Source organism: Nannobrachium achirus, assembly GCF_963921795.1.
Source record: "Nannobrachium achirus genome assembly, chromosome: 19".
Taxonomy (NCBI): domain Eukaryota; kingdom Metazoa; phylum Chordata; class Actinopteri; order Myctophiformes; family Myctophidae; genus Nannobrachium; species Nannobrachium achirus.
The window spans coordinates 42718168-42741669 of NC_137826.1; the positions used below are offsets into that span (position 1 = coordinate 42718168).

At 44.7% G+C, this 23502-nt stretch overlaps 1 protein-coding gene across 1 annotated transcript in view; it reads right to left on the reverse strand.

Annotated features, from left to right (window-relative positions):
* Positions 1–22852, reverse strand: part of gabra1 (gamma-aminobutyric acid type A receptor subunit alpha1) — a gene marked incomplete at both ends in the record, with an annotated part of 52132 nt that extends 29280 nt beyond the window's left edge. The window contains 6 exon segments of the mRNA XM_080748361.1: positions 1123–1205; positions 4665–4885; positions 10126–10193; positions 13261–13291; positions 13293–13374; positions 22773–22852. Of these exon segments, the coding sequence (XP_080604487.1) occupies positions 1123–1205; positions 4665–4885; positions 10126–10193; positions 13261–13291; positions 13293–13374; positions 22773–22852 (565 nt within the window).
* Between the last annotated feature and the right edge of the window lie 650 nt (positions 22853–23502).

A 23502-nucleotide genomic window follows, 5' to 3' on the forward strand; every position in this document is an offset into this window, starting at 1 on the left:
TTGGCAAAGAGGTTGTTAGACGGAAACGAAGAGCAGACTAAGTATTTGACGGTTCAAGTGGTTAAAAGTCTGAAAATACAATTTTCCCCAACATGATGACAGTGCTGTCAAACAAGTCTAAGCTGTCTAAGAAATCTATGAAAATAACACAATTCTTTACAATATGTAGTGGGGGTCCCTCCCTGCTTCATCTCTCTCTCAGCTAAGGGGTCCCTGGCCTGCAAACGTTGAAGACCCCTGGTTTACTCGATTCTCAACTCACCTTGTGTCCCTTTTGTCTTAGCCCATCTAAGCAAACCTCACTTCATCTCCCTCCCATCCCCCTCTCAGACCATCTCAAGTCAGACATTCCTTCTCCCCCCGGCGACCGACCTGTCAAAACTGCAGCGTGGCTCTGTAGCACTGCAGAGGCAAGGATGGGTCGGACTGCAGACTGCAGCAGCAGGAGAAGGAATCACTGAAAGATTTACACACTTGAGGTCTGTTTAAAATGATGAGGGTTGAAAGCCCTGTTCTTAATATTCACGCCGGCCCGTGTGCTGCTGGTTTTTCACTTATTTATTTATTTAAACCGAGCAGACGCATTGCTCACCCCTCTGTCTATTTGCTTCACTTCCTTCCTTGTGTCTCCGACCCCCCCACCTCCCCCCCCCCCCTCTCTCTCTCTCGCTAATTTCTCGCTAAGCTCCCTCGCTTCTCTACCGCGCCGTTCTGCCTTCTCAAGGATGATTTGGGGTCAGGGTAGCTGGCAGCGGTGAGCAGCTGGTGCAAAGCTCTGGAAATATGACAGAGAGAGAGAGAGAGAGAGAGAGAGAGACAGAGAGCGCTGCCTAGGATAAACACAGGTCTGTGCACGCTTGCGCGCCTGGCGGGGGTCTTACAGGGCCCTGGCGGGAGCCGAACGGAGGGGACTGGAGGGGTACGGGTGGGTAGGGGGGGGTCTAAGAGGACACATCCTCTGGGAGAACAGCTGTTACCAGGGCTGTCAGACCCTATCAGGGACTGGTACTGGGGTCGGGGCTTCTAGTTGGTTCGGCAATAGCAACAGTGTGGTCGAGGGTGGTCGAGTGCGTGCGTGTGTGTGTGTGTGTGTATGTGTGTGTCTGAAAGCAGGACACTCACAGCTGCCAAACTTTAGCGGACACGCATGGGCGTCCATGGGGAAGTCTTCCAGGTGCATGGGACACTCTGCCCTCACTGTCAGCCTGCGGGAGAGGAGGGGAGAGAGAAAGACAGGTTCAATATGGAGACGGATGGAGGGAATCGATGCGGTGTGGCAGAGCCGAGGAGGCTTACAGCATGGAGGAGGAGGAGGCGGCGGTGGAGCTCGGGAGGTAGTGCTGGTGGCAGGGACGTGCTGGGCCCCTGATTCAGCCCGGGAAAAAGAGTTGGAGAGGCCCTCATTGCGCGCAGCGCTGCTGCTACTCAAAGATTTGTGACAAAGTGACAAGCCAGTGGGCCAATTACATGAGTTATATTTCGTCGTTGTCGGGTGGAAACCTTATGTCCAAAACCGTCTGTTTTGTATTTATCATTTTAAAAATGATTTAAACTAGTGAAAACAGCCGATCTACAAGCACACCGCGAGGCGTTGTGTGCTTGTAGATCTGCTGTTTTCACTACTTTTGTGCAAACAGTTTAATTTTTACTTTTGTGCAAACAGTTTAATTTTTACTTTTGTGCAAACAGTTTAATTTTTTTCCTAATGGCCGGCCTGGACCGTCCGGGAATGAACCGGCCGTTCGGGAGTTGTCCCGCTTTCCCCAATGGCCAGCACGTCCCTGGCTGGTGGGATGGGGAGGCTGGTCGGGGGTTGACATAACAAGCCACTAAGACATAAAGCAACACACGGCGCCCTCTCTGCCAGCCTCTGATTTGTGCTCCTCCACCCCTTTCCCCGCTCGCTGGGAAAACCAGCGCGTCGCACCATCCGTGACGCCCTAATCTCTTCGACCGGCCCCTCATCTCTCTCATCTGTGACAGCAAAACAGCCCCCCCCCCCCCCCCTCCTTCCCCTTCCCCCCAACAAACCTCCCTCCTCCGCTGACAGAAATGATAAAAAAAATAAAACAAAAGAGGCTTTATAACCCGGGCCAACAGTGCTCCAGCTTTTGCCGCGGGAGTGAATATATGGGGGCTTCGCGTCATCTTAAGGCTCTGGGTATTTACGGCCGTCCGGCCCCGAGTACAGTACGGGCTCCACAGGGCCGAGGTACCACGCGCAGTCCCTCTCTCAGCACCTCATCATAGCACTGCCTACTGTCACAGAATGTCCCCGCGGTGATAAATCATGACTGGGGGGGAACCGCTGTACTTTTCTGGGAAACTGATAACTTTGGTCGATCGGCGCTGGGAAACATAAATAGTGTACGAGACTTACTGTAAACCACTGACAATCTCTAAAGCAAAATAACAAATGGCTTTTAGATTATTGGTACTGACTTCTTTCTTTTTCTCTTTTTTTTTTTTGCAGTGTTACTAACTCCCTACGGAAGACTTTAGAATTCTTGAACTGAGCATTCATCTCACAGTACACAATGGACTTGATACAAACAAAAATATCGTTGTTGTTGGGCGGAAACCTCGTATCTCCAAGTTTCAAATTTGTACGTTCTTTCGCAAAGTAAAGCCCTGCTTGTATATCTTGTATTGGCTGTTTTCACTCCTTTAAATCGTTTTCAAAATGATGAATACAAAACGAACGGTTTTGGACATACAAGGTTTTCACCCGACAATGACGATGTATAATAAAAAATTGCATCAAAATGTATCAAGAAAGTCAGTAAAAGAACTAAATTCTCTTGACAAAAGTCCACTCAAGACTCTAGCTGGAGCCTTCATTCATGCCACCTCTTGGTTCTCCAATACCTAAAAACCAAGCTTCAGACCTCCTAAAACAAGCTGATTAGACTACTACTCTGCTTTATGACCCACCTATTTCCAACACACTTTGCTAGTTTGGGGTGGCTCAGGTTGGAAGACAGGGTTATGCAAATATCAATGGGATTGGTATTTGAGATGTTTAACGGGACAGTGCCCTCATACCGGTCTAACTATTTCTCCAAAGTGAGTGACACCCACAGCCACAAGGGAGAAACCAAGACCATGGTATTCCCCAAATTTAGAATAAAGATGGGAAAAGTCTCATTCTATACCCCACACTGTGGAATGTCCTGACATCATCCATTACAGGATGTGATCCACTGGTTTCTTTCAAAAGTGGCCTGAAATAAATGTCTATAAGAAGACCACAAGGGATGGTAGATTTTAATTCCCTTTGAAAGGAAGTGTCATTCACTGCCAGCGTTTTCCCCCTTTCTCCCTTATTTGTAAGGACCCCCGGAGCCCCAGGGACCCCCAGGTCCCTGGGGGACCCCCAGATGTAAAAAATGACCAAATGTGCAAAAATGACCAAATGACCACCCCAACGGGCCTGCTCACGGGGAATTCCCGGGGACCACCGACTCCTGGTGCTCCAGAACGGATGCAAAAGTGGTGGCGCCCCCAGTGGAGGACCCCCTGCCACTGCAGCGCACATAAAATGCCGTACCTCGGGCTAGGAGCGTCCGGGAGAGCCGGGGCCGGTACCTATTCGTCCGCCAAGGCAACGCGGAGACCCCACCCCTCATTTCTCACATGGCCCTATTCTAGCGCCACCTTCAGGCCGATTTTTAAAACACATTTTTGGACACTGCTCCTACAGTTTTTGCCCTAAAATCACGAATATCACTACACAGCATGTCTACACTCATGTCATCAACATGGATCAGGAAGATTTGGGCAAAACAAATTTTTGCCCTATTTGTGGAGATAAGCCACCTACGGTCGCTTATCTCCCGATTAGGGAGTCTTACTGGTTTGTATTTGTCGATGACATGTATTAATGTGTTGTTCATATGTTATGTTGATGAATACATACAGTAGGACCACAATAGAAACAAGTCCCCAGGAGCCAGTTGCACCATCAGAACGTAAGTTCTGTCCTAAGTTAGATAGAAAAGTCTGTCTGCCGCAGCTAACTATGCAGTGGTTGAAAAGGTACTCAAATGAATTACACAAGTAAAAGTATCAATCCTGCAATATAGAACTATTCTGTTAATAGCAGACGCATTGTGAGCTTGTAGATCGGCTATTTTCAAAAGGCCGAAATTCATTGTTGAATTCAATTAAATAGCCGATATAATGCTGTCTGCCACGTTAGCAGTTATGTGTAGTTGCTCTACTCCCTTAGAGATAGGTTACTTAGTAAGGACTTACAGTAGTGCTGCCCAAAGGCTGGTGTAAATATTTAGTAGTTACTTAGAGATACATTGGAACAAATTTGTGTGGTGCAACAGCTGAAATTTTAGTAATGCGTAAGTCTTGACTTAGAAGCCATTTACGTTACAACTAGGCTACGTTTTAACTTAGTGTGAGGTGGTGCAACCCCGTCCAGGACTTTTTTCTGTGTTATCCTTTGAGCCTAAACGTTTTACTGTATTACTGTGCTGTTTTCATTCCTGACTAACAAGGTATTCAATCAATCAATAAATAAATAAATAAATACAAACAATGAGCCCTTCTCCCTCCCACTTATACTTTTAACCTATAACAAAATGTGGAGCATATGGACAGAAGATAGAAACAAAGCCCCGATCTCCGTCGTCGGCGTGGCGGTATTATACCTCATGGTGTAGAGCAGCGTGCCTTCCTCTGTGATGCGTAGCAGCTTGTTGGGCATGGTCATGTTGTGGGCCACAGACTTCTTGCCGTTGTGGAAGAAGGTGTCGGGCGTCCAGATCTTGCTGGCCATCAGGTTGTTGAGACGCAGCACCGCCATGGGCCCCTTGAACTTTAGCCGCTCGTCCTTCCAGCTCTGTCTGAAGAACACGTCGATGGTGTACTCCTGTCGGACGAGGGGAGAGAGAACAGACAGACAGAGAGAACATTGAGACCAGGGGTGTCGCACCAAATTCTGGGCCCTGGGTACAAGGATTCACTGCGGGCCTCTTCATAGGGGGAGGGGGTTTAACCCATTTAGACTGGGAACGCATTATTTTGTGCTTTAACTATTGAAAAATAGCAGATATCCACTAGCACCTTCTATCCTCACAAAGTCCCATTTCAGACCGTTGTGTCTTTCTCTGGTTTTGGGAAGGTGGAGGTTAAAAACATCCCACGGGTTCTCAAAACAGGCTGTCCAGATTTGCTGCCGTTTGTGACGTCATAAACGGCCGTTGGCGCAGTTGGCGCAGTTCAGGCCAAAGGTGGTACTGCAGCTGAAAATGCTCTGAGAGCCATTCAAAAATGAGAGGCTCTCTATTCAGGAGTGGTAATTTAGCCTCAAACCTTTTGAAAAACGTTTTTGGGACATAAACAATATGACATAAATACTTTTTAAATGCATGGTGTATCACCTTTAAAATACATATATTTGCACACATTTCCACAACTACTCAAAAATAGCAGATCTACAAGCTCGCAGCACGACACTCGGTGCCGCACTGTGAGCTTGTATATCTGCTATTTTTTCAATAGCTAAAGTATAAAATAATTCCAGCCCCTCCACCTTGGGCCCTGGTAATTCAGTCCTCTGACTGAGATGCAGGGTGTGTGAGTGGCAAAAAGAAGAAAACGCGGGTGTCAAAACTCCCATCGTTGGCAGCAGGATATACTTCATCGCACGACTGAGTCACGTGTTGAAAATAGGTTAACATGATATTGGCCACCTCGCCCTTTAGGGCAGAACATCCATCCTTTGCAAGCTGGGTGTGAGAGGCAAAGAGCAAAGCCAGATGTCAGAACTCCTTGCAGCAGGTTATCTGCCAGAGTTAGCCTCGCGAGAATGCTGAGTAATGCAACCTCCTCTTCTAACTTATATCCTATGCTGTTTTTTTCCCTCTTGTCACTCTGACTTCCATATGGTAGCGATGGCCTACTTTCCATGCTGGTTACTGTCTACTCACATTAGGGGCTTTGACAAAGGTACGGATTTTCCAACGCAATGGAGGCTGTGAGCGTCTGTGCCTTTGTGGGAGGGGGAGGGGGGAGGGGGGGGGGCACTTTACTAGAGCGTGGTGATTTTCTATTTATATGCTTCGTAGTCAAATGGGTAATTGTGGTTTTGTATTCCCCTAGATATTAAAAAAAGGCAAATTGGGACATTTAATTAACCAAATAATATACCACTGGAGAACTAATGGCTGCCAGGTCACTTAGCATTAGAGTTGAAAGCAGAATGCCACAAATGATCATTGTTGCTTTTTTTCTCCTCCCAATTTTAGATATGAATCAGAGCTCAGTGATCTGTACTGGACACACAAGCAAAGCATCAAGCTTAAAGGAGTAGTTCACCCCAAAATTACTTTTTTTTCTATTGATTACTCAAGCCATGGAGAGTTATAATATTTTCAGTTTTTTGTCGCATTCCTAAGACAATAATGTGATTACAATAAATCTTCCCCCATTGATTCCGGATGGGGACCGAATGCATTTGGGTCCCCATCTGGAATCAATGGGGGTAAATTTACTATAATCACATTTTTGTCTTAAGAATTTGTCAAATACAAAATAATATTGTTGAACTCAAGTCTCCATGGCATAACTAATCAATAGAAGTCATTTTGGGGGTGACCTACTCCTTTAATCTATACTCCATTGCACGAAGGCGTCGCTTGCTGAAAATAACTGTTTTTGGCTAGCGATGTTCGCGTCACATCTCGATGCGTTGTCAACTTGAAAGTCAGTGTTAGCTTGTAAACCAGTTCATTGCAACAAAAAGTAGGGGGACATTTCTTTTTGAATCCCGCTAATGATCATGGCGGAGAGCATATCTTTAATGGTTCCACACCACTGCCTGAGCAATGAGAGCCACAGAGAAAATTACAGTGTGGTCTGTTGTTTTATTTGGTTTGATTTTTTTCCCCCTTTCGTTTCCTATCCACATGGGATAATTAGTGTGAACTGAAACAGAGCTTCAAGGTAGTAGGCCTTATAGAAGAGCTGAAATGAGAGACAGAATCACCTAGTTAGAGAGAGCTCTCTTCCTCTTGGCTTAACGCAGCGGCAAAATTCTTCTAGGCCCCCTATGCCAGCTGATGCAATTAACTGAGATTATGTCAGCACAGTCCAAATGCTTCGAGTGAGAGCAACGAGAGAGTCTCTCCTTCTTCTTTAAAGGTGGAGTGGCAAGAGAAGCAATCACACTTTAGATAAGTGGGTTTCTTTACGTGCGCGGTGCGAAGATTAGAGAATTGATTCAGGACACATCTGCGAATGTGCCACAGTCAGGCAATATTTAAACAGGGCAATCAATTTCACCATCGCCAATAGCCTTTCTTATTTTTCATAACGCTATTATTTATTTTCCCGATGATAATGCGATAACATGAATCCTTCATGGTAATGGCACTGATAAAAGACATTTAAAGGAGAATTCCACACCAGCCCCTTTTACTACATTAATATGATGTTATGATAATCCCAGAGCGATCGGTACTTATTTTTATTTATTTTTCCATCTCGAGTCCTCTGCAGCTCCGACCGTGAGCGGTGGGATTTTACACTAAATGGCTTATTTGTATCGCTCGACGATTCCTTTTTCTTGTTTAAATCTGTCCTTCATAATGGCGTCTCCCCAGAGTGTTGGCAACAATGGGCTTCTGCAAAAATGTGAACGGACACTAGATCCCATCTCCTCCGGTCTGAGCCAACACGCTAGAAATGGACTTGTATTTATTTTTTCGTCTCTACCACTGGTTAATGGATGGAATAACGTACAGAATACAGAATACCGTAAGAATAGCACTCGTCTGGAATTCTCCTTTAAACAGGAGTCAGTTTATTGTCACCACACTTGTATTGCTCTCACGGGGGTAGTCGCCGTCCCGTATCTTTTCTGAGCAGGGGTCACACAGACATACACTGATGACAAACAACCCCCAGGTTCACACCTCGACAACACTTTAGTGTCACAACAGGGTGTTTTCACAAAGAAACAAGCCTTTATGCTTATCAATATACCTGTAGGTGTTAAGCGACGTGTGAGTGACATCATGAAAATCGCATACCCCCAAACATTGAATCAGCAATGCAACGCTGATTGTCACGGAGCGGTCCTGGGAGTTTATGTACACCTCACTCATACAACAAGCGTTGCGTCCATCAGGGATCCTCCACGTGTGCTATTGATTACAGGCTGGCCTTTACATGACCTAGGTAGGTCATGTAAACATTCCATCCAATTAACCGTGTATCCTGAACTGAACCTTGTCCCTTCAGTGTGCTTTTTGATGCCAGTGTTAATATCGTTGACTAAAACTATGGTGAAAAAGGTTTGTCGAATAAAAACGAAATAAAAACTAAGCTATGATGACTAAAAGACTAAACATGTTGACAACATTTTGGACTGTTACGCTCTGAAAAGATCGCAGTATTTTCAGCATGCAACCAAGTGTGAAATCTGGTATTACAACACCATCAAGGCCTGTCAGCTAAAATCGTATGATATTTAGTAAACTAAATCTAGACTAAAACCAAAACATTTCAGATTACTCATTACTAAAACTAAATTAAATTGTATTCAGAACACTATGAGTAAAACTAAATCAAAATTTGACACAAATTTAACACTATGCATGTATGAGATAAAAACATATATTTGCATACCAACAAAATGCTCTTCACACTTAAATGAGATTGCATTTGACTCATATTTCAGTGATGACTGCCTTATTGTGTCACATCACGGAAGCAGGGGTCATCGTCATGCTGGCTTGTGGTGGACATTTTTGTCAACAAAACAATAAATATTACCAGACGCGCCCTTTAAAAATTGGTTTCGGCGATTCAGGGGTCAGGTGGTGCTCTCGTTGAAGTGGTTGAAATTCCGACGAGCAAATCAGCGTTGCTTCAACTCGATGACGCCGGGGCTTGTGAGCAGAGTGGGTGGGGTTTTCCCAGAACTCGCGTGCGATTCCAAGTAACCCAGCGCAGCCGCCGGACCGTACCGCACATTCCCAAACATAAACATCGCGTCGCCCACCGCGGTAACATGCGATCGACCGATCGTATCGATCTCGCTATGAAACATCAGTAGCAGACAAGTTTTGTTGTGTTTGATTACTGGTTTGTAGCGCTCCTATTCTGCATGCTAAAACATTTGAGAACCACTAGTACCAGTTGACTCCTAATGTGTCATAGTGTCATAGTAAATAACTGTCATACATATTCTGGAGACTGAGATTATGTAATTGGGTCTCATGATCAAAATAAGAACATTATAATGTTGTGTAAAAACTAAAAACCCTAACCCTAACCCGGACATATTGATGACGCCTGAGCAAGACTCTCAAACCCCTACCCTCTCACTTACAGTATGGTGAACTGTTCATCATGTAGTCGCGACTCGCGAGTGACTGCAATGAAATCATCATCATAAATGAGATGAATCTGTATCTCAACAGCTGACCTCATTATTTTGGAATCACGTTGACCTTTCAAGACATTTAATGCGTTATAGGCCAGCGATGATGGAACATAAATGTGAAAAACAACCCCAGTTTAGATAGTTCCGACATATTGCTTCTTCAAAGGTCCTCCAAAAATAACCTGTTTAACAGCGCTATAGCTCAGCATGACAGACACACGGCTGAAATAATAGCCTTACAGTATATCACAATTTACAATTACAATGTACAATTTAGCCATTTACTGTAGCAAGACACTCTTAACCAGAACGAAAGATCCCAAAGCCACTATTAACACAAACACTAGCCCACACTGCATGGGGTTCACGGTCGGCAATAAATATCGACATCTGCATAAAAGTCACGTGTGACCGCATTTACGACCGGCGAGTGGCATTTATCTATGGCAGGGATTACCGGCCTATGGGAGAGCCCACACACAGAAGAAATAAAGATAAAAAGGCCGACCAACAGCCATCCATCGCTCTTGACATTTTTATTTACACGAAGAAAATTCATGGCATGAGTAATCAAATTAATAAACATTTTGGCCGTTTAGCAAACACCACAGCAGCCCAGAGAGGGTTTGGAGAAGGGAGGGAGGGAGGGAGGGAGGGGAGCAGGAGGAGGAGGGGAAGGGGGGATGCCATTTAAAAACGAAAGGCGAAGGCAGGCTTACCATGTCGTGGTCGGAGACGGGCCCGATGCTCGTCACGAAAATGTCAGTCTTGACTTCGGTTACACGCTCTGTTGAAGCAGGAAATTGGGAGAGTGAGTGTCCATCAGTGCGTCTCATTAGCACTTTAACTACCTGTTAATCCACGACCACCTTAGCTAAAAGCCCCCCGGTCCATTCCACTATTCTAACCTTATTGTAATGAAAAGGACGCACGTGCAGTGGGGACACGCTCCACAGCCGCCCACACACACGCACATGCACACACACGTACAAACACACGCACAGCTGCACACTAAACGAAACAATCTATTGCCCCTGTCAGAAGTCAATATCTCTTTCTTCAGTGATTGTCAGTCCGGGCTTCCCGACACGCCACCCAATCTCTATAATAAAATAACACACGTATTTATGGCAGCTGCAGACGTGCAACCAACCTACCTACCTAACCAACCTACGGTTTCAGTAGATTCAACCACTGTAACGGTATCTTTTTACAGGTGTCTCTAAGAAATGTATCAGACAGTTCACTGCAGGTGATTCCGAACATTGCTGCTCTCTTTCTTGGTATTACTAAAACTAATACCAAGAAGGTGGACCATATCACTCCAGTTCTCAGACTGTTGGACTGCACGGCTCCTTGTCTCTCAAAGACATGAAAAAATACCGCTGTTGGTGTATTAAAGCATTGAATGGTTTGGGGCCAAACAAACCACATTCTGTTCTTCTTCTGTTTTTATAACTATCCAGACCTCTCCTTTCTTCTGGGCCAGCTGTACTTTATGTCCCCAGAGTCCAACCCAAACAGGGAATAGACAGTTTCAGTTTTCATGCACCATTATATCTGGAACAAACAACAGTTATTTTAAATCAAATCTGAAGATTCTACTGTGTGTTTTAGCCTTTTACTGACACTTAAAAAGTATAATAATATAACACAATAATATATTTTTTCTGTTATTATTGTTAGTTTCTTATCTCTTAGCTCTTTTAATAACAATTTTAACTGTCTTTTTTGTTGATTGACTCTCATGCTCTGACATCACGCTCTGACATCACTGTGATGTCATGGGAACCAAATCCCTTTTATTGCCATATATGGAGATCCCTTGTGATGCCAGGGGAACCAAATCCCTTTTATGCCCATATATGGAGATATGGAGATCCCTGTCATTCCAGGGGAACCTTATACTTTAGATTGCCGTGATGTTGAAATGTGCTACGGCCAAACCTTTCTTTGCCTTACTTAATTCTGATTCCCCCGGCCTAATCTATGCATGCGGTGCTCATCTGGTGTGTGGGGGAGTGGTTGTCTTTGGGAACTTTTTAGGGTGAAACGTAGCACTTTGATTCATGAATGATTCCCATCCATAATTCAGCCCCGTAATTCCTTTCTGTCTCTCGGCTTGCCCACCTGCAGGAGCTGTGCTGAAGCCTCCCCCTGGCTGCTAACTAGTCTCTACACTTAAATTAACTCTCATCTATGCACTTAAATTAACGCTCATTTGCATCTGTTTGTTTGATGCCTGTGGTGTCCTTCACACACCAATACTCACACTACTTTCTCTCTCTCTCTTCCCCCCCTCCATTTTTCTTTCTCTCTTGCGTGTGTCCTCTGTCTCTGTCTCTCTCTACTCCCCATACTCAACACACACTCTCTCTCTCTCTCTCTCTCTCTCTCTCTCTCTCTCTCTCTCTCTCTCTCTCTCTCTCTCTCTTCCTCCGTCTTTGTGTCTCTTCCTCATAATGGACCGCCATGTAATTGAGTGCGAGCGGGACACGCCACACAATGCAGCACAATGACATTTACTGTGTTATATTACTGGGCTGGTTCCATGGAGAATATCCACCCTATTCACCCTCCCTTAAATGAGCCATCATGAGGATGGAACCCATCCACTTTTCCAATGTGGTCGGTCGCATATAAATACACATATCTCTCTATTATTTAGTTGTGTGAGTGTGACTATTATGCAAAGTGATGTACTGTACGGAGGGAGTCTGTATACAGGCAACTACGGTGCTTTGAGCGAGTTTCTGGGGGTTAGTTACACCAGTGGTTCTCAAAGGGGCCTTTTCCACCAGCAAAGAACCGGTTCGGGTTCTTCCTCCCGCCTATGGGATGAACCAGAGGTGAGCTTTTCACCGAGAACCGGAGTTGGTTCCGAACCGTAAAAGTTGTTTCAGAACTGGAGCCACAAAATCCTTGGTTTTTGTGGTTCCAGAGCCAAATCCTTGACTCTGGTTCAATCTGGTGGAAACGCAAGCCGGTTTGCAAGAACGAACCCGTTCTGGAACCGTTTTTTTGCCGGTGGAAAAGGCCCCAATGTGGATTCCAGGGACTGGTTCTTTGCCTTTTCCACCGGGAAAGAACCGGTTCGGGTTCTTTCTCCCGCCTATGGGATGAACCAGAGGTGAGCTTTTCCACCGAGAACTGAGTTGGTTCCGAACCGTAAAAGTTGGTTTGCGGCCGGTTCCAAGAAAGTTGCCATCCCATAGGCGTTAGAAAGAACCCGAACCGTTTTTTTATCGGTGGAAAAGGCCCCTGTGGGAGACTGTAAAAGTTTGAGAAACACTGGTTTAGACTCTACAAGGTCACAACGTGTTGCATTGCGATGCGTTGTGTCCTGGGATTTATTATTATTATTGTAATTCTTTTCAATCAGTAATCGATGAGGCAATAGGAAACCAGAAAATATTCTAGGTGGTGATGTTTATGCTTTATGTACCGGATATCATGGGGAGAAGTACAATAACACTCATGTCAGTGGTACGGTAGTTCTGCACAGAGCCAAGATGGGAGATCATAGTTCTACTGTGGCGGCTTCAAGGACAGGCTGAACCATAACAAGATAGACTGTACCAAAACAACAGCTATCAGGTCTAGCTGAGACATTTAGACTCCAACAAGCTGCCAAATGTCATAATGTATTGTAGAAGTCAAATGTAAAGGTTATACATATGCAGCCAAATCATTTCTTCCTCAGTTGTGAGTGTCTACTGTTCATTTATCCATTTGTGACTCCAAATGTGTACCAATGCAACCGAATGGACAGTTGCAGGTCCATTTGGTTACATTTGAACACTTAACATTACACTCTTTTTAATTAATTCGTTTATTGAGTTGACGTGACGTACCTCCGAGTCCTGGCCGGAGGCGGTTGTCGTTATCCATCCAGAAGACTGTCTAAGATTTTGGTGAACACGGTTGTGTTGTCTTTCTGCTCGTCTGTCATGCCGTTCTGCCCGGAGCTGCATGGCAAAGCAAGGAGACACAAAACCCACCGGCAAATTCAGAGTACTAAAGACATGTACATGAACACATACAGTAGAAACAAACAACATCTGCGGCTAAGGTCGACCTTGCAGGCTTGCACACAAAGACCACGCACACCATGCACCATAAACACAGACACGTCTTCTAAATCCTAAACGTTTTCTGAAAACGCTTTCATGTCAAGGAGTCAAGGACCCCCACCCAAATTATATGTATTTGGCCGCGGACCACCATCTCAAAATATTTTGTTCCAGGGAACCCCAGAAACAAAGATTTGAGTAAAAAAAATGTTCGCTTTAAAAGTATATATTCAAGGATTAGTAAAAACTTTCAAACGTGGCATATCTACAAGTTCATCCTGCTATATTTGAACACTCAAAGAAATCTAAGATGACACAGATGCTTTCCATGTTTTAATGGGTTTCCTACAGTTGAATGTGGTGGACAGTGGGCGTAAAGCGTTGTACGGCATCGGTGGCGTGAATGTTTCTTTTTCCTGTGAAGTGTTAAAGTGGCTGCTGATGGCGACAGATGTGTTGCCGCCGCTCCACACAGCGCGCTGCGTGTGAATAGCAGGATCTGGATCTCCCATTGCGATGAGAAAATTGAGAGTGCTGGATGTGCGGGAGGGGACGGATGCGGGGAGCGTCCTGCTGGGCCGGCTCCTTTTGATCATCCACCAATCAGCTGCCACACACATATTGCGCCCACATAACGCGCACGGCGAGCGACGGCAGACGGAGAAGCAGAAATTGCGATGCATTATTTAGGCCATAATGTGATCTTTTAAACAGCGGAGGGGCCTCATTGAACGTGCTCTTTGAACAACATGAAACAAAATGCTTCGAGCGATGCCAAAAACGCTCACAATCAGTGATTGTGTGGGCATGGTTTGTCCCATTCCACTCATACATATTTCAACAAACTCATCATCAGCACTACTGATTTTAATCATGGTTTGAATTTGATATCTGGCCCACCAACAGGGTATATTATCGTGGCATATTATTGTGGCGAGTTTGTGTGTTTCTAAGTGGGAGCGTTTGTGGCCACGCGTGTGTTGTGTTTGCGCAATACATTCTCTCATGTGTGTTTGTTGCATGTGTGCTGGAGCGTATATGTTTGCGCCCATGTGTGCGTTTGTACTTTGAACGATCTCTCTCATAAATAATTGCAAGCCCCAAGCAATCATATAACCTCCAGTTCTTTTTCATTCTGACGATGGTTTATAGCAGGGTTCCCCAATTAGTTTTCCCCAAGGGCCGAATTATGTCTAGGGTACCAAGCCGAGGGCCACAACATTGCAGGGGGCGACGTGGTGTTCCCACTACTCCAGCGACAGTTTTCGTCGTTGTCAGGTGAAAATCTTGTATGTCCAAAACCTTGTGTGCTTGTAGATCGGCTGTTTTCACTACTTTTGTGCGACGGCCTTGTATGATTTGCGAAATAACATACAAATTTGGAGATACGAGATTTCCACCCGACAACGACAATATACTAGTGTTGTTGCTGCTCTTAAACCACCATTATTACTGGGGTTGGTGTGGGCCAGACAGTAGCCCCCCGCGGGCCGCAAATGGCCCGCGGGCCGCCTATTGGGGAACCCTGGTTTATAGGTTTGCTGGTTTGATTGCGTGCTAAAATAAATAAAACACTGACTGGTGAATGTTTGGAAAGCGGCAGTGCATGCTCGTAAAAGGGTGCCAAGGTGAGAGCGGAGGTCATTAAGCACCAACTAAAATAGCCAAACTACAAGCTCACAAAACGTTGCAATGTGACGTGTTGTGTGCCTAAATCTGGAAAATATTAGAAGATCGCCTGTATTGACATGACAAGAATATAGGTAAGTCAGTGGAGTGAAGGGAAACGTAGATGGTTGGAGGGAGAAAACAAAGACACACGTGAGAGAAGAGCTGAGAAGAAAAGAGAGAAGAATTGAAAAATGAAAGCAAGAGATAGAGCGTAAGGCTGGGGTGGGGCGAGGCTGGGGGGGGGGGGGGGGGGGGGGGGGCAATGGCGGGAAGAAGAAAGGAATCAGAGAGAGAGCAAGGATGAAGGTATGGTAAAGATATTGATGAGTGAGAGAGAAATAACGAGAGAGAAAACTGGGGAATGTTTCCACGGCTGGGTGAAAGAGGAAGAAATGGAGGGGCGAGGGAAGGAAAGACACAGAACAGAAGAAATGGGGGGAGCGGGGGGAAAGCTGGGGCCATGGCAGAAAGAACCCGCCACTGATTTGGCTTGCTTCAAATTAGCTCCCAATTGTCTCTACGTTCACATCACACATGGATTAGCGCTCCCTGTACCGCGGCGTTACCGTAAATTCGCGACTTCCCGTCTGCCAAAAGAAACTAAAAAAATAAAATAAAATAAAAAGGCAAACCGAAAAAGAGCTTTTAAAACTCCATTTTGCTTCACGCGAGTCTGGCATAGTATAATTAGGAGGGTAATTGCCAATGCCGTTCTCCGAAAACGAATTAATTGTGGGCTCGCCTGGAAGGCGAGCACACGTATGTTATCTTCATTATTTATTTCTATACTATACTAGTCAGTATCCTCAAAACTTTGGCGCGCTTCATCTCTTAAACGCTTACACCTTTCAACACCATTCAAATTTTTATGTGTTCAGCTTACTGAGGACACGTGTGCTTGTATTTTTGGTTTTGAAATGTTTTGTAGTATAAATATAAAAAAATAAAATGTTTAACTTTAAGCACCCAATGCATTTCCAATGGGTTTAGTGAGTGGAGAGAAGGATAATAGACCCATGTTTATGTTAAGGCGCTGTGGCTGCAGTGTTCACACTTCAGATATGCTATCTATATCATTGCGTTCACACAGGTCTGCTCTCTGATTTGATCCAAATATCTAAGCTTTGTGATGTATATATTCTGAGTTAAAACTACAAATATCTATAAATGTCCCTCTCCACTCTACTGATTGAGACAGCTGTGATTAAAGGCCTGTCTGTCATTGGCTGTTCTGTGGTGCTGCAAAGTAACTAAGTACATTTACTCAAGTATATACAAGTACTTGTACCTACAGTACAATTTTGAGGTACTTTTACTCTACTTTCCATTTTTGTTACATATACTCTACTATAAATACAGCATTTGACAGCCTCAGTTACTTGTTACTTTGCAGATTTTATTATTAATAAAAAACATAGATGGACCACTTAATACTGCTATGAAGTTGATCTACAATGTGCACACGCACGCACGCACGCACGCACGCACGCACACACACACGCACGCACGCACGCACGCACGCACGCACGCACGCACGCACGCACGCACGCACGCACACACACACACACACACACACACACACACACACACACACACACACACACACACACACACACACACACACACACACACACACACACACACAAACAACTGTTACTGTGTTACTGTGAAGACGTTTGCTTGTATTTGTCTTTGAGACATGTTTTGTAGTGTTTTAGAAATTGTTCTTAAAAAGAATAAGGTTTTAGGATCCCGGGCAATGGGATTTACAGTATATATCCTAGAACCCGCAGGGACAATCAGCCGTATTAGTGGTTGTTGTTGGTTTTCAGGGAGATATCACAACCGATGCATTTTCAAATCAGATCCACAAACACAATAAAAGTCATGCTCCACTCCTCAGTCTGGAGTGGCCACATAGAAGAACGCCTTGGTTATAGACATAGTGGAGGACAGATGTGATCTGGGATTGTTAACCTACAGTATATGCACTCAATATACACCTCTAGAACACATAGAATATGTACAGTAAGGTTCAGTAGAGTACAGTAAAAGTACAGTTAGGTTCAGTAGAGTACAGTAAAGTACAGTAAGGTACAGTAAAGTACAATAAAGTACAGTAAAGTACAATAAAGTACAGTAAGGTACAGTGGAGTACAGTAAAGTACAGTAGAGTAACGTAAATTACAGTAGAGTACAGTAAAGTACAGTATAGTAAGGTACAGTAGAGTACAGTACAGTAAGGTACAGTACGGTACAGTAGAGTACAGTATAGTATAGTACAGTAAGGTACACTACAGTAAGGTACAGTAGAGTACAGTAAAGTACAGTACAGTAAGGTACAGTACAGTAGGGTACAGTAGAGTACAGTAAAGTACAGTAGAGTACAGTAAAGTACAATAAAGTACAGTAAAGTAGAATAAAGTACAGTAAGGTACAGTGGAGTACAGTAAAGTACAGTAGAGTACAGTAAAGTACAGTAGAGTACAGTAAAGTACAGTATAGTAAGGTACAGTAGAGTACAGTACAGTAAGGTACAGTACGGTACAGTAGAGTACAGTATAGTATAGTACAGTAAGGTAGAGTACAGTACAGTAAGGTACAGTAAAGTACAGTAAGGTACAGTACAGTAGAGTACAGTACAGTACAGTACAGTAAGGTACAGTACAATACTGTAGGGTACTGTACCTTACAGTACCTTAAAGTATCCTATTTGTTGGGTTGGAATCGAGCCCACACTGTTTCGAAGGAACAGTATTTCTAGTTATTATAATTAGTCTGCCTTGTTCCGGCTGAAGAGCCAAAACATATCCTTAACCGACGGAAAGGCTTTTGAGAAATACAGGGAAGTGTGTGGGGCTTTTGGAGAGGGGTGGGGGGGATGGGTTGGAGGTGGTTAACGGCAGTGGTAGAAGGTACAGTGAGGGAGAGAGAGATAGATAGGAGGAATGGCATAATAACATGATGTGAGAAAAGACAAGAATGCACACAATGCTGATGGGGCCACCTCTTCATAAAACACTGTACACCACCCCCATCTACAGGTCATCGGAACAGCAACACAGTGCTGCTCACTGTGCCTGCTCTGCCGTTCCATCTCTCTCTCTCTTTCTCTCTCTCTCTCTCTCTCTCTCTCTCTCTCCATACTAATCTATGCACAGGCACGTGCACAAATAGACATCAAAGGGGGCTTGAGCCCCTGCCCTTTTATCCGTCCGTAAAAAAAAGTGCCCTCTCCAGACCATGAATGCAGTTTTCACTATGGTGAAAGAAATGCAAATGCCCTCCTTCCATGCCATGCCTGAATGCAGCGTTCAAGAGAATTGCCTTGTCCAAACTCTCCTGAACTTGAATGCATCATCCTATGTTGAAAGAATTTCCCTCACTGTGTAGAAGTCCATGCCGTATACGCCACATCTCCAGTATTGCCTTTTTTATGCTTAGTTTAGTGTGGTATCAAGTACCGAAAATAGCCGACCTCCAAGCTCACAACGCGTGGCGCTGCGACGTGTTGTGAGCTTGGAGGTCTGCTATTTTCAATATTTTCACCAAAAGGCCCTTTTAGACATTTCAGCCCCTGCCTCTCTAACGTTCTCTGCACGTCCCTGCTAGTCTGTGCATAACTAATCATGAGGCCGCGTCTTCCTTTGGCAACATATTATGGCAAATCACTAATTCTTCCTGATTGCTGTGCAACCTTCTGAAATCCTCCAAGGTGCGTGCGTGCACACGTGTGTGCATTTCTGTGTTTGACTCCAAGAGCAGGAGGGATTATACAGTAAATCTTTTGTTGACAATTGCTCTGCAGGTTTTGGTGACAGTTATTCAGTAAAGTAATCAGCGAGGGTTTTTTCCTTTCCTCCCCCCCCCCCCCCCCCCCCCCGGTCGGGTGTGAAATATCCCCTAAGAGGGTTGTTCCACGAACAGTACATCATCAAACCCAGTAAATTAGAGTCCTCCGTTCGCCAGTCCCATTCTAACCCTCCCCCGCAAAAAATATGACCAAATAAAACATTAAGTAAAACAACATAGCTGAGATTACCATGGCAACAGTGGTGAGATATATAACAGCTAATTCAGATGGAGGCCATATCGCCTTGGGGGCAATGGACGTTATGGCAACATGCCATCTGGGATCTGCGCACATGCACATCGCGCCGTGTCATGTAAACCCAGAACAGGTATGTATGTGTGTGTGGGGAAGGAAGCATGTTTCCTCCGCATGGCACGTGCTTTCAGCGCTTGTCACCGAGAAGGGGAGAGCATAGCAAGGCCTGGACCATCTCAATAGATCACCGTTTGAGTCAACTCCCATGACAACTCCTGACAGCGGTTGCTGAATTATTCAGCCTCTCAGAAAAGTCGGATCCAATCTCTTCCATGTTTCACGAGAGCCAGTCACTATATGGTATGCGTAAGAAGGAGAAGTCCCATGTTATCTGCATGCCATGCATGCATGCCTGCGGGCAGGGGTGTCACACTAAATTCTGGGCCCTGGGGTGGGTACAAGATTTCACTGCAGGCCCCCCGTGAATGTTCTTCATAGGGGGAGGGGGTTTAACCCATTTACACTGGGAACGCAATATTATGCGTTATTTTGTGCTTAACTGTTGAAAAATAGCAGATATACAAGCTCTATACGAGCTTGTGGATCTGCTATTTTTGAAAAATCATGACAAAAAAAAGTCTTTGAATATTTCAAATCCTTCTAAGGTTTTTTGAAAAACCTATGTTTCTATGTCAGTGGTGCTCAAACTTTTTCATGCGAAGGACCCCCAAAATGATATGTATTTGGCCACGGACCCCCATCTCAAAATATTTAGTCCCAGGGACCCCCTAGAAGCAAAATCTGAGTTACAAATGTTCGCTTAAAAAATACATATTCAAAGATTTGCACACATTTTCACGACCTTTCAAAAATAGCAGATCTACAAGCTTTTAGATCTGCTATTTCTCAATAGTTAAAGTATAAAAGAATTAAGGCCCGTCCACCTTGGGCCCTGGTAACTCAGCCCCACTTCCCCCCCCCCCTTGTGACGCCCCTGCCCGCGTGCCTCTCAGCAGACGCTGCGTTCGAGTTTCGCCGTGTTGCAGGTTTGTTTTTTCAGCGCGTGGCGAATGAATGTTTGATTATTTGCATGTGCACTGATTTTGGGCGCAGCGGCAAGAATTATCCACGTTAATCCCAGCACAGAGGGGATGCGGGATTATGATGTTGTGAGGTGTGCTGCACGTGAACGCCGGTAGCTTGAATCATGCAGGGATTAATGCTCTGTTTGCGGTCACATGACAGTGGGTCATATTGCTGTCATCTTTCATCCTGTCTCTCTCTCTCTCTCTCTCTCTCTCTCTCTCTCTCTCTCTCTCTGTCTCTCTCCATTGCCTCTTTCTCTTCATACAGTACCTTGCATGCTTGGATCACATCCAGTGGGCCCTGTGCTGACATTGGGAAGTGTGACTCTACACTGGCCTGCTATCCCCTTGGCGATTGTCAAACATGCCACAAGAAAAGCACATGTGTTATCTGTGCCATAAACCAGTGGTTCTCAACCTCTTCAGGCTGTGACCCCCAAAGTAATCACATTTGATTTGAGAACCCCCCCCCCCCCCCCCCATTTGTGAAAATAGCAGATCTAAAACACCTCGCAAACAAACAACATTTTGTCCAATGTTTGACCAGTTTTTATAATATAGTTTGTTGATTACTTTTGATGCCGCAGCAATGGTCTTTAAGGAAAAGAATATATATATTTCTTTCCTTACATCACTTTACATCACTGTCACTTTACTGTCATCTGGGGACCCCCCTGGGAGTCTCGACCCACAGGTTGAGAACCACTGCCATAAACAACAGGGTCTGGGATCACAATGACTGTGCAGCCACAACCCGGGCAACTTTAAACAACGTGATTCAGTGCTGTCCCGCCAGGCTGGCGGTCGACGGTAACATTATGGATAATTGCTATTTTGGGCTTGAAAAACTTCCCCCATCTTCTTCTCTCTGTGTTGTACTTGTTACCTTCACAGGGAGGGATGCAGGGATGCCCCAATTATAACCACAGTGGAGAATAAGAGTAAAACGAGAACAAAGCAAACAAAACTGTAATAAAAACAGTGTACGTCATCTGGCTTAAAGAAGTGATAATTGCAAAACAAAAAGCCCCTCCTCTGTGGAAAATGACTGACGCCCTCCCAGGTAGATCTGCTAATTCAGTGGTTCTCAAAGTGAGGTCTGGGGGACCCCCAGGGATTCTTGCAGGGGGTCCCAAAGGGGGTCCCCCAGCAAAATGAGTTAATATAGCATCAAAATAAACGTAACCACTATTAACCCTATTTTATACTTTGCGATTAAGTTTGTAGATCTGCTATTTTCAAAGGGAACATTTTAAAATCCTGACAAGATTTGCACAATGTCTGAATGATTTAGAAACATTGTAACAACCCATACAGTACAGTATATCTTCTCCCTATCCCCTATGAGGTCATTACTACAAAGCCTTTTCAAATGGGGCGTCCACAGCCAAAAACACATTCATTTAGGGCTCCAACATGAAAAGGTTTGAGCACCACTGAGCTAATTGACTGGCTGGGTTTCTAGGCTGTTTATATCTGGTTTATCCAGTATCCATTTGGCTGACTATTCAACTCAACCGACCGAACAACAGAGCGACTGGACTTACCAACTCCTAGACTTAACTGACTGACCGCGACGGACTGACTGACCGGCAGGTGCATGCGTTAACCAGTTGGCCGCCTGCCCTGCGTGGCTGGCGATGAGGAATGGTCTCCCTGGTGAAAGGATGACTGCGCTTTTCAAAGTCTATTCTAATTCTGCTCCTTGTCGTGGACTCTGGAGAGATTAATATGGTGGCTCCTCTGGAAGTAGACCACGGCATGCATAAGTGTGTTCCAGCACTGAGCATCGCAGCGTTCTCTCATGGCCAAATATAGGCCACATTCAGACCTATAGCTTCACAGAGAGCCCCGCTGTGCCATTTGTCACCTGTCCACGTTTACCGGCCGCATACTGTACATAATTATGATGGCCTGAACTTGCATGAACGCTAATATGCATATAGGCTGCATTGGGGATGGGACGATATGCGATATTATCGTTTGTCGTGATAAAAAATACTCACGATAATCGTATCGTGGACATTTAATTTATCGTGATATCGTCCTCCGTCATGCACTGGGATCAATTCACCCTTCATTGGCCAAGCTGCATATCCGGTACAGAGCTTGTAGATCTGCTATTCTTTGGCAGATGTTCCGCCCCAGGATAATGGATGTTGATTATCGCGATAATATCGTTAATTTATTTTGTCACAATAATCGTGATATGAAATGTTCATATCGTCCCATCCCCATAGGCTGTATTTGCAGTATTTGTAACATGGTTGGTCCGATCAGCATTGACAAATATTGAGTATATGAACGACTTAGCTATTCTTATGGAACATACACACTTTAGTACACCGTGAAATTCCCAGCGTTGCTTTAGTTTGAGGATGTATAAATGGAACTAAAGCGTCAATTTGGTTCCATCTCTACACTGTCCGAGTTACAATAACACAGCTTAGTTTTAATGGCTTAATTTCAGAGGTGAAGTTTGCTCTTACCTTTTGCCACCAAGTACGATGTTGGCTGCCAGCAAGCAGGCCCCCAAACACAGCAGGACCACTCCGGTCCGTCCACACATGGTTGCAATATGAGGACCTTTCACTGCTGGAGGAGACAAACAAACAAACAGAAATAACCTGAATTTGATGTGGACGTTGGAAAGAAAATAAACTTTTACACCACCATGACCAGACATCCATTCAAGTTAAGAGTGATATACAATAACAACACGTGATAACATGGAGGAGCAAGCTATACGAAGGTCTACACACTAAAGAATCCATGGTTTTTAATACTAAATTGTCAGTTTCTATACTCTCAGGGTTTGATCAACATCCAGGATCTTGCCATGTTGATCTGGGCTGCTGGATATATGGGATCTGGTTCCCTCACATACATTAAACGGCATTCTCGACAACCTTTTCCACTGATCTAGTGAATTGGGCTCATGAATCAAAGCAAATGGCCCTGCCACCAGCACTGTAGGCTATCAGCATGTCACCTGAAACAAACATGAAGCAGTTAAAACCTTCACATCCTCCTGTCTCATTTTGAATGATGTGTTGAGCCTACACCCCAACACCGAGGAGGGAGACCAGGTTGGAATTGGGAAGCAATGAGCAGAATACAAGAGGCTATGCGTGTATCCTCCGGATATATTATTATCCGACAGACTGCTGCAAAGGGGGCTACAGTATAGTGTAAAGTATATAGGGTTTAGATTACAAA